Source organism: Myotis brandtii, unplaced genomic scaffold (assembly GCF_000412655.1).
Source record: "Myotis brandtii unplaced genomic scaffold, ASM41265v1 scaffold284, whole genome shotgun sequence".
Taxonomy (NCBI): domain Eukaryota; kingdom Metazoa; phylum Chordata; class Mammalia; order Chiroptera; family Vespertilionidae; genus Myotis; species Myotis brandtii.
The window spans coordinates 250,008-266,558 of NW_005360846.1; the positions used below are offsets into that span (position 1 = coordinate 250,008).

At 37.6% G+C, this 16,551-nt stretch overlaps 1 protein-coding gene across 3 annotated transcripts in view; it reads left to right on the forward strand.

Annotated features, from left to right (window-relative positions):
• The window catches only part of UBE2G1 (ubiquitin-conjugating enzyme E2G 1), a 60,876-nt gene that overhangs the window by 13,409 nt on the left and 30,916 nt on the right, over positions 1–16,551 (forward strand). For all 3 annotated transcript variants that reach the window (XM_014541943.1, XM_014541941.1, XM_014541942.1), the window contains exons 3-5: positions 5,946–5,955; positions 7,552–7,645; positions 12,038–12,140. In XM_014541943.1, coding sequence (XP_014397429.1) covers positions 5,946–5,955; positions 7,552–7,645; positions 12,038–12,140 — 207 coding nt within the window. The remainder of the gene's footprint in view (positions 1–5,945; positions 5,956–7,551; positions 7,646–12,037; positions 12,141–16,551) is intronic.

The window sequence follows — 16,551 nt, forward strand, 5'->3', positions numbered from 1 at the left end:
GAGAGAAACATTGATCGGTTGCCTCCTGCAGGCACCCCAAATAGGGGTCAAATACTCATCCTGACCAGGAATCGAACAGGGGACCTTTCCATGCACTGGGCGGTGCTCAACAACTGAGTCACATTGTCCAGGGCAGCAAAATATTTTCAGACATTATTTTAGACTACATTAAATTTTTTAGTATTGCTTTTTAAACTCTTATTGAGAAAAGTTTTAGACTTAATAATACTCCTAGCCCCTGTGATTTTGAAGCATATCCCAAACATCACAATCATTTATCTATAAATATTTCAGCATCTCTAAATATTTCTGTCTCTTAAAAATAGGGGTAAAAACCACATTACCATTATCACACTTTAAAATAATTAACAGTATTTTAATATTATTAATATTATCTTAATATCTGGTCAGTATTCAGTTTTCACTTGTGGCCTGGCTGGTGTGGCTCAGTGGTTAAACGCCAACCTATGAACCCCAGGAGGTTGAAGTTCGATTCCCGGTCAGGACAGACACATGCCTGGGTTGTGGACTTCATCCCTAGTAGGCGTCGTGCAGGGGCAGCCAATCGATGATTTTCTCTCATCATTGATGTTTCCATCTTGCCCTCTCCCTTCCTCTCAGAAATCAATAAAATATATACCTTTAAAAAAATAAAAACATTTTAACTTGTGTCATACATTTTTTAAAAATTGAATTCAGTTCTCTCTTTTTGTTCCCCTTGCAAGTGTATTTATTGAAGATTTCAGTCCTAGCTCTTTAGAATTTCCCACAATGTATATTTTGCTAATTGTCTCGCAGAGTTGTCCTTAAACATATTTTTCTGTCTGTATTTTCTGTAAATTGGTAATTGTATCTAGGGGCTTAAACAGGTTCAGGTTTGTGAGTCAGGTAAGATCACCTTATAAGTGGTGGTTTGTTTATCAGGAGAGAATGTCAGGTTGTCTTTCTTTTTAAAATGTCTAGATTAAAATGACAAAATGGCAATGTTGTACATATTTTTCATTTTTAACCGGACTATTTCTAAAGAGAGATACCTCATGGTAGTTATTATATGATTACTTAGAAATATAATTTGTATAGAAAAAGAAATTTTTATTCTTAATGTTTTTTTAAATTGATTTTCAAAATAACAAAATGGTTTAGTAGCATCCCATAATAGTGACCAATTAATTTGTTGTTTTTTTATATCACTGTTTATAAATCCATTAATATATTCATTGTGGTTATTAACTATTGATACTTCAGCTTTCCCATATTTGGCTAGTGGAGCCTCTTCAAGTTGGCTGAATTCTTTTATCAAGACCATGGTATTGCCCTGACTGGTTTGGCTCAGTGGATAGAGTGTCAGCCTGCGGACTCAAGGGTCCCAGGTTCGATTCTGGTCAAGGGCGTGTACCTTGGTTGCGGGCACATCCCCAGTAGGGAGTGTGCAGGAGGCAGCTGATCGATGTTTCTCTCTCATCGATGTTTCTAATCCTCTCTTTCTTCCTCTCTGTAAAAAAATTAAAAAATATATTTAAAAAAAAAGACCATTGTATTATTTGATGGCTTGCTTTTTTATCTGATGTGTAAGAGATAAGCATAGAGCATTTCCTGTCCCCGATTTGGAATCAGCCATTTCTCTGAAGAGCCCTCATCTCTTTGAGAGTTAATCATGTTTGGAGACCATACTCATTGCTAAATGGTTGGTAATTTTTTCCTATACTTTTTCAGTGGACAGAGTTCATAATTTTTATATTATTTTATTTTTAAATATATTTTTATTGATTTCAGAGAAGAAGTGGGGGGAGAGAGACAAACATCAATGATGAGAGAGAATCATTGATTGGCTGCCTCTTGCACGCCCCCTACTGGGGACCAAGCCCACAACCCGGGCATGTGCCCTTGACCGGAATTGAACCCCGGACACTTTAGTCCGCAGGCCGACGCTTTATCCAATGGGCCAAACCAGCCACGGTGAGATTAGAATTTTTAAATCTGTGTCATGAATTTGTACTGATACTTCCAGTTCAAATTTAGGACTATAGAGTTTTTTCTATTCATATGTTCTCCTCACTCTCTTTTAGTCTTAACCTTGAATAATAACTCTATCATAGCAAGTCAGTCATGCATTGTATTTCATTACTTATACCTATTCAAATCATTCTTCTCAAGGACATTTCCTGTGCTTGGTTTCCTTTTTTTTTCATGGTTTGTAGAGCACTCTGGCCCACAGTATTTCTAGATTCACAGAATGCATATATAACTCATTTAACAATCCTGTGACACTCCATGATTTACTGAGTTTTAAGAAGTATAACATACACACAGGAAAGTGCATAAATATTATGTACAGCCCTAGCTGGTTTGGCTCAGTGGATAGAGTGTTGGCCTTCAGACTGAAGGGTCCAGGGTTTGATTCCTGTCAAAGGCACATGTCTCAGTTGCAGGCTCAATCTCCCTCCCTGTTCCGGAGACAACAAATCAGTGTGTCTCTCTCATATCTATGTTTCTCTCTCTCTGTCTTTCTGCCTCCCTTCCACTTTCTCTAAAAATCAATGGAGAAATATCCTCTGGTGAGGATTAACAACAACAACAAAATATTATGTACAGCATGGCATTACCAGCACCCAAGAAGTCCTTTTTATTCCTCCTTTGAGATACTATTCTCATTCCCCTTTCCAAAAGAAAAGAGAAAAAAAGATTTTGAATAATGTTGATTAGTTTTGCCTGCTTTAGAACTTTACAGTTTTGTTTATCATTCATGATTTGTGGGAAACAAAGCCCTTTGTAGGTCTTTACAACTCTTAATTGTGCGTCCATTTAGCCTTCACAAAAGATGTTATCTTCATCTTTGTCACCTTTAAAACTTCTCGGCAATACCTTAGGAAATACAAGTAGAAAACCAAGCATAGGCACTTCTTGGTTCAAATATTTGCCTTAAGCAGGCTAGGTTTTTGTGTTTATAAGCTATTTCCATTTTCTCCCCATGTGTTTGTACCCTTTGCACGTTTCCCTCTTCTTTTGATTTACAAGAACTCTATTTGCATTAGGGATATTAGACTTTTACCAATTGTGTTGTAAATGTTCTCCCCATCCTGTCACTTGTGTTTAAATTTTATTGCTGTATTGAATTTAAAATATTTTGTGTAATCTGACTTTAGTTCTGTGTTCTGCTTCGGAAGGCCACCTTTACCCAAAATTATGTAAAAAAAAATTTCCTGTATTTTAGTTAAGTTTTATTTTTTTATATATGGGTAATTCATTGGGATTTGAATGTAGTGTGAGGTATCAACATTTAAAACAGATAGGATATTTAAACATCCTTTTTGGCCTTTTCCATTAAAAAACCTGCTTGAATTTCATCTACATTTGGCTACTACACTTTTCCACCCACAAACTTCTAGAAAAAGTTTCCACTCATATTTTTCTACTGTGCCTTCTTTTAGTCAACTCAGTGTTGCCTTTATGGTCTCTGCTTCATCATTACACTGAGACTATTTAGGCATAGGCCAGGCTTTGGTCTTCTGTTTATTGAGCCCAAAGGACTGAATTTAGACCCCTCCTTCCTGAGCAGTATGTATTTATCATTGTTGGTAACTTTCTCCTTGAAATGCATCTTCTTTGATACAGCTTTTTCCTGGTTTCCTTCCTATTCCTCAGTTTTATCCCCTAGGTCACTTTAGTAGCCTCCTCTTTTTTATCAACCAGATAGTGGTATTCTCTAGAATTCCATCAGTTAGATACTTTATGGTTTATTAGTAGACCTGCGCACGAATCCATGCACCAGTAGGTTGCTGCCACCCTCCTGTAGCTCTCCACCTACTGCCCCACCCTTCTTTAGCTCCCCCTGCCTCCCCCTCATAGCTTGTTGCCCTGCCCCCTCGCCCTCTCCTGTAGCTCTCCGCCTCCCCTTGCTTGCTGCCCTGCCTATTCCTGTAGCTCTCTGCCACCTTTTTGTAGCCAGTAGATCGCTGCTCTCCATCCTCTCGCTGCCCCGCCCTCCTGTAGCTCCCCCCTCCCCCCCATAGTTTGCTGCCCTGCCCCCTTCTGTAGCTCTCCTCAGCCTGCTTGTATCTTGCTGGCCCACCCTCCTGCTAATCCGTGGTGATCTGGTCGGGATGCCCTTGGTCTTTACGCCTCAGGGCATAATGGCTAATTAGCATATTCCTCTCTTATTATATAGGATACTTAATGCGCATTCTTTGGTGATGTTGTCAATCTTATGACTTCAGTAATCAACAATGTTTTGATATAACCCCCAAATCTCTATCTCTAACTCAGACTTTATATATATTGATTTCAGAGAAGAAGAGAGAGGGAGAGATAGAAACATCAATGATGAAAGAGGATCATTGATGGCTGCCTCCTGCATGCCCCCAGGGGGATTGAGCCTACAACCCAGGCATGTGCCTGTGATGCTCTTCAGTCCCCAGGCTGAAGCTCTGTCTACTGAGCCAAATGGGCTAGGGCTAACTCAGACTTTTTAAAAAAGAAATTTATATTTGTACTTACGCCCCATGGCATTTAAAACCAAACTTATCATCATTTCTTCCCCCTCATCTCTCAAATCAGCACATCTTCATATATTTCTCACTTCAGAGAATGAACAGACTTAAACCCAATTGCTCCGTATAGAAACTTGTTTGTCATTTTAAAAAATTGAGTTGGAGCCCTGACCGGTTTAGTTCAGTGGATAGAGCGTTGGCCTATCGACTGAAGGGTCCCGGGTTCGATTCCAGTCCAGGGCATGTACCTTGGTTGGGGGCACATCCCCAGTAGGAGGTGTGCAGGAGGCAGCTGATCGATGTTTCTATCTCATCAATGTTTCTAACTCTCTATCCCTCTCCCTTCCTCTCTGTAAAAAATCAATAAAATATATTTTTAAAAAATTGAGTTGGAATTCAAATAACATACACTTAGCCATTTTAAAAAATATTTTATTGAATTTATTGGTTAAGAAAATTATATAGGTTTCAGATGTATAAATCTACAATACCTCATCTGTATATTGTATAGTGTGTTCACCACCCAAGTCTCCTTCCATCACTATTAACCCCCCATTGCCCTATATTACCTCCCTTTTCCTCTGGTAATCACCATACTGTTGTCTGTGTCTGAGTTTTTTTCCTTTGCTTAATCCCTTCACCTTTTCCCCCTAGCCATCCAGTCCCCTTCCTCTCTGACAGCTGTCAGTTTGTTCTCTGTATCTGTGAATCTATTTCTATTTTGTTTATTAAAATCTTAAAAATTTGAAGAGGCCCAGCCGGCATGGTTCAGTGGTTGAGCATTAACCTATGAACCAGGAGGTCATGGTTCGATTCCAGTCAGGGCATGTGCTAGGGTTGCGGGCTTGATCCCCAGAAGGGGGCATGAGGCAGCCAATCAATGATTTTCTCTCATTATTGATGTTTCTATCTCTCTCTCCCTCTCCCTTCCTCTCTGAAATCAATAAAAAAATAGGTGTTTTTTTAAAATGAAGAAAAGAAATTTGAGGGGAAGTAAAAGTGCTTAATAGTTAAAATGGTCCTGCACATTTTCTCAGCCACTCTGTTCTTAAATTTAATTAAAGCCAGACCTTCAGAATCAACTTTACTGATTTTCTTCCCAGCAACCTGGTTTATTAATGCTCTTGTGTCCTTGTCACTCATATATATCGTGTCTGGAATATGGGTTGGAATGAACCACAGTTCCAGAACTTTTTGGTGATATACCTTTTTATGATTTTAAATATATTTTATTTGTATCTTTACAATTTTTTAACATGAAAAAGCCAATGGATATTTGATAGGAAATACCTTCCTAATGTCTTATTTGTTAATTGCTTTTATAATAAGTAAAAATTCAGTAGACATCACCAAGATTCTGATTATTTAAATGGAGATAAAGTAGATATAATCAGACTTGATCTAATGATAAAAATAGTATTTTTCCTTTACTTTAAAAATTATTCTGGTATATCTTAGGTTCCATGAGGTAGGAAGAGTTTCCAGAGAATATATGCAAAGTAAATCACTTACATCTGGACAATTAGACAACTTCAACACAAGAAACTCAATGTGAGAGTATTTTTCTGCTCATTTCATGAATTATACACTTTCAGAAAATAGTTAGAAATAAAATTCCTTTAAGATTTATAGCTACATTAGCTACTGAGCACCAAACTCTTTGCTGTAAATGCTTTATAAACACAACCAAATTTATCCTTATAAAAGCCCTGGAAGGTAGATATCATCCCATTATATAGGTAAAGAAAATAAGCCTCAGAAAGTTTTAATAACCTTGCTCAAGATCACTTTGACACCTAAAATCAAAGTTGCCAGTGACTGAGGTCTGAACTTAGCCCCATTTGACCTGAGACCCTTGGTCGTCGTCATCTGATTTTAGTGACTTTGACCAGAGATTAAAGGCAAACCAGTCATCGATTAACCTTGAACACTGCTTAGTATCTCTCCCCGGACTCTGATTTTTTTCTTTTGTTTTTACTTCAATAGCATCTGTAATAATTTAGAAATCTCTATCTATTTAAAGACAAAGTTAAGGATTATAAAAGGTGTTTTGTCTATATGTATACTACATGAGAGAGAAAGAAATATGCCTTTCCAGTACAATCAGTCAGTGATAGTGCTGGGCATTAAAATTTTTAAATTCTGCTTATCTCATTATTTACAGAATTGATACTTTTTTTTATGAGGCTACTTTTCATATTTGAATCCAAGATAAGTGATGTGGTGATTTGATATAATTTTCTTTCATTACTCCAAGTTTTTTTGTTTTTTGTTTTTTTTTTGTTAATCCTCACTGGCAGATATTTTTTCCATTGATTTTTAGAGAGAGTGAAAGGGGGAGGGACTGGGAGAGGAAGAGGGGAGAGAGAAGGAGGGAGAGAAACATTGATGAGAAAGAGACACATTGATTGGTTGCCTTTCGCATGCAGGGGCAGGTATTGAACCTGTGACCCTTCTGTGCCCAGGCAGACACTTTTAACATTGAGCCACACCGGCTATGGTACCCTCAGTCTTTGATTTAAGAATTATAGCCTTGCTTTGAAAACCAGGTGTTTTTCAGTGACTCATTAAAATGATCATGAACTTGATTCCACTTCTTTCTGTAGTACCACAGTAGGTCCTCTGGTTACGTCAGAGATCCGTTCCTAAGGTGCTATCCTGATTTTCACTGTAAGTTGGAACCCATCTACATAAGCACCTATGTCACTCACATGGAGCACACACACAGCAGTAATGAAGTGAAACAGTAAAAAAAAAACTTAAAAGAAAGTTAACAATTCCTGACCTTTACTTGTGGTAAATAAATAATAAAAAACATAAAGCACATAGGTACATACGTCGAAATGACGGAACTTTTTAAAAATAAATATTGTAAATAGGAGATGGCGAGGTAACCACGAAACAACGTACGTTGAGTCCTACGTAACCCGAGGACTGTCTGTATTCATGTCCTTCAACCTTTTTAAAGAACATCATAAGAGTTTAATGATGCTAATATTAAGCATATAAATTGTATAATCCTAAATAACTTATATAAACTAATACATTGATAGTCACTTTAAAGAAACATAAATCAATAAAGCCTGCAAAAGATTGGAATTCCAAAAAGCAAAACCTTCTCCTACATTTCACAAATGAAAAATCAAGGGATGGGGAAGGTGAGAAAAGTATTGCCCCATATCCAATATGTAAGAACTATTATCTGTCCAAGAAAATGATGGGTTATTTCTCCCCTAATGGTCAATTTTACTGAAAGTTTGTCCCTTCAGTATATGTGGTCCTTAAAGAGACCTGAAACTATTTTTCAGGTTAGTTAAGTATCAGAAAACCTAGAGCAGCCCTGCTGAGTGCATCATTATCTGCCATTGCAGAGTGAGAGTTACAATTTTATAACAGTGATGCAGGGTCTTAACATTTGCAATGACTGTATTGGCATCTAGTTATTACTAAAAAAAGTTTACCAGAGTCATAACTTTGACCATTGGCAATTTGCTCTTGGCAAAAGAAATCTTCGTTTCCAACAGCTTTCTGGAGCTGGTTAAAACACACATTATACATGCACCCTTATTTATAATACACACACACACACACACACACACACACACAAAATGGCTACTTATGCATATGAAATAAGGTCTCCTTAACTCAAGTTATATGAGTGCAATGTATCCTTCTTTCAATTTTATTCCCTTTTGCTGTTCATCCAGTTATGACACCAGCCTGGCATATCAGCTACATCACTGAATGTTCACTGGGGCACAAATGCAGAATACAAAACTGATAAGAGAAATGTAGATTTTAATTAAAGGACAGAAAGTGAAGCTTTTCCAATGGCTAATAGAAATGTCAAGATTCTTTACTTAGCTCTTTTCATTGAATTTATTTCTTCCTACTGTGAAATTTAATTTAAAATGTAAAGGAATTTTATTGCCAAGAAAGGTTTTACAGAAATTGCTTGCAAAATACCTTTCTTAACTTCCTATAGGCACATTTCAATGTGTCACAAATTTTTAAAAATAAGGGAAAAATACAATGAACACTACAAGTATAAGCATATGTTTCCATTTGAGGAGAGGGGAGGCAAAATTAGGTTATTCTGAGTCATCCAAAGGACCATTGAACTCATTTATTAATGCAGTTCAATAACATTTAGTTATGTGATTAGTAATTGAAAGTATTTATGCCATACCATATAACTCACAAGCACTTCTCTTAAATTTCTTGAAATGTCTTTATAGTAAAAATTGTTTTTACACAAAAATGGTGTGCATGCAGATATACTATACAGTAATACCAAGGTAACCTTGGTTCCTCAAGCAAAACAAAATTTTAATGTTCCATCGAAAAATATCTAAATCTTAAAAGACTTAAAAAGTTGGACTTAAAAACTAACAAAATAAAACCTTTATGTTAATGTGGAAAGCTCCTTAATATTCTCTGTAGGAATTGAGCCTAGGGAGGGAGGACAATGTGACCATTGGCAACCAGAAGCACTTCACAAATTTCCAGAAAAAAAAAGGGGGGGGGGTGCGGAGCTTAATCCGTAACACAAACTCAGAGGTGTTTACTGATTCATTTAGCCATTTTAAAGTATATATTTCAGTGGTGTTTAGTGTATTCACAATGTGCAACCACTATTTAGTTTCAAAACTTTTTCATCATCCTATAACACCCCCTCCCCCAATACCTACCTATTAAGTAATCACATCCCATTACCCCCTCGCCCATCCATTGGTAACCTCTATTCTGCTTTCTGTTTCTGTGGATTTGCCTTTTCTGGATATATCAAAGGAGTCATACAATATGTGACCTTAGTGTCTGGTTTCTTTCACTTAGCCTGATTTTTTTTGAGATTCGTTTAAGTTGTAACATGTATCAGAACTTCATTTTTATGGCTGATAATATTCCATTATGTGAATATGCCATAATTTGTTTATTCATTTGTTGATAGATATTTGGGTTGTTTCCACCTTTTTACTATTATAAGCAATGCTGCTATATAAACATTTGTGTGCAACTTCCTGTGTGAACAGATGTTTCCATTTCTCTTGGGTATATATCTAGGAGTGGAATTGCTGTGTTACATTGGACTCTATCTTTAACTTTTTGAGGAATTGTGTGTGATTTTTAACTTATTATTTTAACCCCCCACAATCACAAAGCTTGGTTGGTTATTCTGTCTTCTAAATATTCCTGTTTTCATCATTATTCCCACTACCATATACTAAAGGTACACTTTCCAGGATTACTTTACTAGCTTCTTTTTTGTTTTCTTTGTCATCACCATGGCCTTATTCTGTGTCATCTTTCACATACTGAAAAGTTGGTTTTCAAAAATGTAAATCTTAAGAGGTTACCTCATTGCTTTAAAAACAAAACACAGAGAGGCTCATCATCGTAGTCCTCAGGATATAAAGTCTAAACTTATATTTCTTACAAAGGCTCTTTGCTGTCCAGTTCCTTCTGTGTGGTTTCAACTTAATGCATCCCCTTTGTTCTATATACTGATGCCCATATTTCAATTTTTGTATATGTTCTAACTCTAGAAACTCTTACCCAAATCCTTTGTCTTATTTCAGATGTCTCCTCTCTTTTTTAGAAGGCCTTTTTGTCTCTTTATGATTATAATGTGCCCTTCTTTTGTGCTCTCCACATTTCTGTACTAATGTTGGAGAGTTTACACACATTGTGGAATCAGGAGCTGATAGTTAAGTGCCAGGTGATGTAGTGCAGACAACAAGTATAATTAATAGGAACTCAGAAGTCAAAAGAAGATTATTTGGTAAATTACTTAAGGCCTCATGGAGGAAGGTATTACTTGAACTGGACTTTGAAGGAAGCATTCATGAAGGTATGGTAATGATCTGCAACTATAGGTAAATTAAACCTGTTGAATATCCATGGACCTATGAGGACTCATGGTAGAGGGCAAAAGCCATGCCAAACTCGCGGCATTTGAGTTTGAAGTGCTTGTACATTCTTCAACATTGCTTTTGTGTTACTTACATGAAACAAGCACTAGACACAATTCCTATGGAAGAAAAGCATGGAAAGAATGTGCAAAAGATTTTAAGAACTTACTGTGTACTTACAAAAGTGAGATGCAATGATATACTTTATGGAAAGTGTAAGAAAATTGTTAAGGGCTTTTTTTTTTTTTTAAACCATATATGCTCATTTCAGAGCTTACCCAACTACATTTATAAAACTCCACAAAACTTCAGACAGAAACTGCAGTAACTGGGCGATTTCTAGATAAATTATAGAATCTTCCACAAGACTCTTGTATAGTGTTGGGTAAATGGTCTGTGTTTATCTAGAAAAAGATTGGAAATCTTTTGCAGTTGTCTGTGCTCTACCCTGTCTCTCAATTGACAGTAGAAGTGGGACTTTCAGCTCTTTGTGTAGTTAGCATTCAGTAAATGTTTGCATGGATAAACAAAATAAGATTAAAATGTAATTCCTATGTTTCCATTTTCAGTATCTTTTTTATGTGTTACTAGAGGCCCAGTGCACAAAAATTTGTGCACTCGTGGTGGGGGGGGGGTCCCTCAGCCCGGCCTGCGCCCACTTGCAGTCCAGGACCCCTTGGGGGATGTCCACCTGTTGACTTAGGCCCACTCCCCGAGGGATCAGGCCTAAGCTTGCAGTCAGACATCCTTCTGGCAGCCAGGGAACCCTCGGGGGATGTCCGACTAAAGGCTTAGGCCCCCAAGGGAGCTGTGATGAGGAAGCTGGGGTGACAGAGGAGCCACGCTGTCCCGCCCCGCCGCTCTGGGTCAGGTCGCACATGGGACACCCGGGCAGGCAGGTCGATTGCTGCTGCCCTGGGAATCTAACCGTTACCCCTCCTGATTCCTAGGTCGACGCTCAACCACTGAGCTGCACTGGCTGGGCTGGGAATTATTCTTAAGCCACTCTTGTGTGCTGGAAGCTGTGGCCAGCAGAAGGATTAACACACACAAGCAGGGCACGTTTGAGCATCCACTGTAGGTGTATATTCCCCAAGATTACAGAGGAATTGACAAAAAGATATGTAGATATTAGTATTAAGTGAAGGTTGGTTAAGCTCAGCAAATCCCAATGAAAAGGTATTAGGCACTCTGTTGGTGTTAGGCACTCTGAAAGTGCATCCTATAGACCACAGCATAAGAATTGTCAGAAGTATTGGTTTAATTTCCCTCTGAAACAGAGTTTCTGGTGAATGGGCCTGGATATCTGCATTTTTACAAGCTCTCTACACCACTATGTCTCTATACTATTGTAGAGCTACCTAGAATAAGAACCTAGTTGAAACCAGGGTAGAAGTTAGAGGGCAGTAGAAGATGATCTTCTGGGAAGTTTAGTTTGCTTTTGCTCATTTGGCTCCTTGTGTCATCAGAGTTGGAAATGTTTTGGTCATCAGGTAGCATTTTGCTAATGAATCCCGTTATATTCATTTAATAGTTTAGAATTAATAAAATGTATATTCAAGTTTTGTAATTCATCTGTTGGGTGAAATTTATGTGATTTAATTTTAAAGGTTTGATCAAATTTTTCTTTCTCCACAGAACTCAACAAAAATCCAGTGGAAGGTTTTTCAGCAGGTTTAATAGATGACAATGATCTCTACCGATGGGAAGTCCTTATTATTGGTCCTCCAGATACACTTTAGTAAGTACAATGAAACTGACATCAAAGTAGAGCTCTTTTAATGAATTGAAATGTAAACTATTTTGGCAAACTGAAATGGAATTATTTAAAAAGCAGATGAAATGGCTGTATTTAGTATCATTTGTATGGAATGATCTTTCTAGGGGTTTTGTATCCTGCTTGAAACTGTCTAAAACTTGTTGCTTTCTTAAATATATGAGTTTCAGAAATTCAGATATTCTTGCTCCCTGGGATAAATTTATTACAGAAAAGCTATCTTTAAGGTGAGGTTACATATAAATAATACAGTTTTTTACTTGTATTACAGAAATTGGATTGGTTTTGTCAGGATAGAAAAGAATATTCTTTATTGAAATGTTTCTCCTTCTTCCTTCCCTTCAGTCCACAGGCCGATGCTCTATCCACTGAGCCAAACCGGTTAGGGCAAGTAGTGTCATTTTAGGTATACCTTTTCACCTCACAAAATACATGATGGAAAAGAAAACTTAGCTACTTCTCTGTAGACTGGTATATGACATACAGCATGGAACTATAGTGTGGATTTTTGTGTTTTTTTGTCATACGTATTGTCAATCAAAGTTTTTGCTGGTATATTTCCCAGATGTATGTTTGCATTGGTAATTGTTGCAAATTAAAATAACTCAGTTTACAATAACCACCATGTTAGCTTGACAGATAACAGTAGCCATTGAAAACATCCTAGAAGTAGTCCGCCACAGTCTTGTTATTATTTGAAAGCTAATTTCTTTTTTTTTCTTCTTTTTTTAATCCTTACCCAAAGATATTTTTCCATTGATTTTTAGAGAGTGGAAGAGAGGGGGAGAGACAGAGAAAGAGAAATATCAGAGAGAGACACATTGATTGGTTGCCTTCCCACACATGCCCTTGACTGGAATTGAACCTGGGATCCTTCAGTCCTTGGGCCAACATTCTATCCATTGAGCCAAACCAGCAAGGGCTGAAAGCTAATTAACCAAATTTTAGACACAAAACCATACATATAACCTGGTTTATGAGCTTGATGAAATTCAGGTCTTTTCTAGATTTTGCAATCAAAACACATTGCATGAACGTTTACACAGCAATATTTCAGTGATAGAATCTTGTTACTCTTACAGTTGATACGAATAATGAGAGAAATTCCTCTAAACTGATGTTGTCTATATAGAACAGGGGTGGGGAACCTTTTTTCTACCAAGGGCCATTTGGATATTTATAACATAATTGCAGGCCATACAAAATTATCAACTTAAAAATTAGCCTTGTATATTCTGTCAAACATTTAACTTAATGCCTTGGCAGGGCCTGACCAATGATTTCTCGCGTCTTATATGGCCATCATGCTGGACTTCAACCCTGATATAGAGGCTTGGTTAGGCATCTAGACTTGAGTTCCATCTCTAAGGACCTCACAGAATTCTTATACTTTTTTCATGCAATTGTCTCTGAATATTTTTTTTTTTAATACTTACTGTACTAGTTAACAGACCATATTTTCACCAATACAAACCTATTTCTGGCCTTGAATATACATTTAAAAAGTGCTGGCTGTTTGATATGAAATGTGCATAGCAGAAGCATTTGTTGGTAGCTCCTTTGGAGTATGGACCTACTGATGAGACAATTGACGGCCACTTCCACACTGTCCCATCCTGATGAGAGCACCAGCAGCACCTGGGCTATATAAATTTGACCTCAGTGCCATGCGTATTTGAGCATCCTGTGAGTAATGAAGCCTTAATGCAGTTGACAGACATAATAATCATCCAAAATTACTTGGATCTGATTTCTTTTTATTAATGACTAGAGGCCCGGTGCACAAAAATTTGTGCACTCGGGGGAGAGGGGGGTCCCCCAGCCCGGCCTGTGCCCTCTCGCAGTCTGGGACCCCTCGGGAGATAACGACCTGCTGGCTTAGGCCTGCTCCCGGGTGGCAGAGGGCAGGCCCAATCCCTAAGTGCAGCCCCTGGTCAGGCTCAGAGCAGGGCCGATTGGGGAGTTGGGGCGCCGCCCCGACATGCACAGAGCAGGGCGGATCGGGAGGTTGCGATGCCACCCTCAGTCACGCTCAGGGTAGGGCCGATCCTCCCTGCTCGCTTCAGTGCATGGCTGCTGGCCGCCATCTTGGCTGACAGTTAATTTGCATAAGGAATATGCTGATAGCCAATGGGAAGGGTAGCAGTCGTACGCTAATTACCATGTTTCTCTTTTATTAGTGTAGATTATTTTTAAAATTCATGTACTGGAAGTTATAAAATTGTTTTTACTATCAAGCCCTCAAAAAAGAGGTGTATGATTTATTAAATTTATGCCATCACTTTTGGCAATGTCCTACTTTGAATGGTTGCAAAAATAAAGCATTATACTGGCATTTACACTACTTATTTATTTAGTTCTCCGATTTCTTTTGAGTACTCTTACTCCAGATGGGAACATGACTTTGAATTAGTTAGTTAATAGTCACTGTTCCCAAAGAGGTTATACTTTAGTTGACAAAACAGATCATTGCATAGTCATTTAATACACTTTGGTGATAGGTATGGTGCAGATAGGCATGGGGTATTATGATAAGTCATTGGGAACATGGCAGGTTTTGAATGTGCCAGGAACTTTTCCCAGAGGAAAAGATGTCTAAAATGGGAAATGAAGAGTTAGTAACTGTATTAGTTACTAGGCTTTTTGGCTACAAGTAACAGAAATCTGATTTTAACTGGCTTAGAATACTTTGAATAATTTGTTGTCCTGACACAAAATGGTTACAGCAGTTTCGAACATTTTGAGAACATCACCCAAGGAAATAAGAGAAGGTAGTTTCTTCAGCAGACTCTGCTTCTTGTCTCATTTGTCAGAATTGAGTGGCTTGCTCATTCTTTAACCAGTAACTGGCAGTCTGAATGAGATTGCCACATCTGGTTCAGATTAATTATTCTTGGATGGAAGAGATTTGGGACTGTCAACAGCAAGGTAAGAATTAACTAGACAGATATTCTGGCAATAATAGTGAGTGGTAGGGGTAAGTTGAAGGGAACTGGGGATTAAGCATTTCATAGGGAGAACTGTATACATAGAGCCTAGAAAAAAGGGATGGAATAAGGATATGGAAACAGTAAAATGATTATAAAGAATTTTAAGAAATGAGGTTGGGTAGGGAGTCGGAGGCTAGTTGAAATTTACAAATACTATTAAAGAGTTTGAATTTATCTTTTGTCCTAAGGACAAAGCCCAGCCATTGAGAAATTTTGCATCTGGAGGTACCAGTTAATTTTATATTTAAAAATGTGCATTAAATTACTAAGTATTATAACTTTGGGATTATGGGTTTTATTTTTCCTGCTACTTGTATTTCTGCAACAACAATATGCTTTTAACAATGTTATTTTAAAGTTTTGAGGAGTTTGAGGGCTTCTCGTGACTGCTTGAAGTAGGGAGATCAGCAGTCTTTGTTTAGAGGATAGAAAAAGAGCATATGTGTCTAGGGTAGGACAATGAGAAAGCAGAGGAGATTAGCCAGGAAAGGTATAAGGAGAGGAAAGGTTTAATAGAAGTAAGCTTTCTAAAATTCTACTATAAATCAAGAATCAAAAATCAGGTATTTAATAGTGTTTATTTACTTAACAGTAAGGAGATTATGGGTGTTCTTTTAAAAAAATATATTTGTATTGATTTCAGAGAGGAAGGGAGGAGAGAGAGATAGAAACATCAGTAAATGAGAGAGAATCATTGATTGGCTACCTCATGCACACCCTACACTGGGGACCAAGCCTGCAACCTGGGAATATGCCCTGACCAGGAATCGAACGGGCATGGTGTTCTTGTAGTTACTTCAGTGGAGTGAAGAGGGTAAGAGGGTAGAAATTATTCTGTTGTTTGAGGAGTGATTTGGGAGTGAATACATAGACCTTGAGCATAAATAACTGCCTAGGAAGAGAAATAGAGGCTGACAATGGGGGTCAGGGTGGCAAGGATATAGGGTTGAAAGTTAGTTAATGTGGGCTTAGATGGTACCTAGACCTAAGTGATTAATTCTCCACTTAATGATTAGATAATTTATCCTATATAATAAACTTTGGGATTATGGGTTTTATTTTTCCTGCTACTTGTATTTCTGCAACAACAATATGCTTTTAACAATGTTATTTTAAAATTTTGTCTATAACATAAAAATGTTATAGACAAATTTTGAGGAGTTTGAGGGCTTCTCGTGGCTGCTTGAAGTAGGGAGATCAGCAGTCTTTGTTTAGAGGATAGAGAAAGAGCATATGTGTCTAGGGTAGGACAATGAGAAAGCAGAGGAAATTAGCCAGGAAAGGTATAAGGAGAGGAAAGGTTTTATAGAAGTAAGCTTTCTAAAATTCTACTATAAATCAAGAATCAAAAATCAGGTATTTAATAGTGTTTATTTACTTAACAG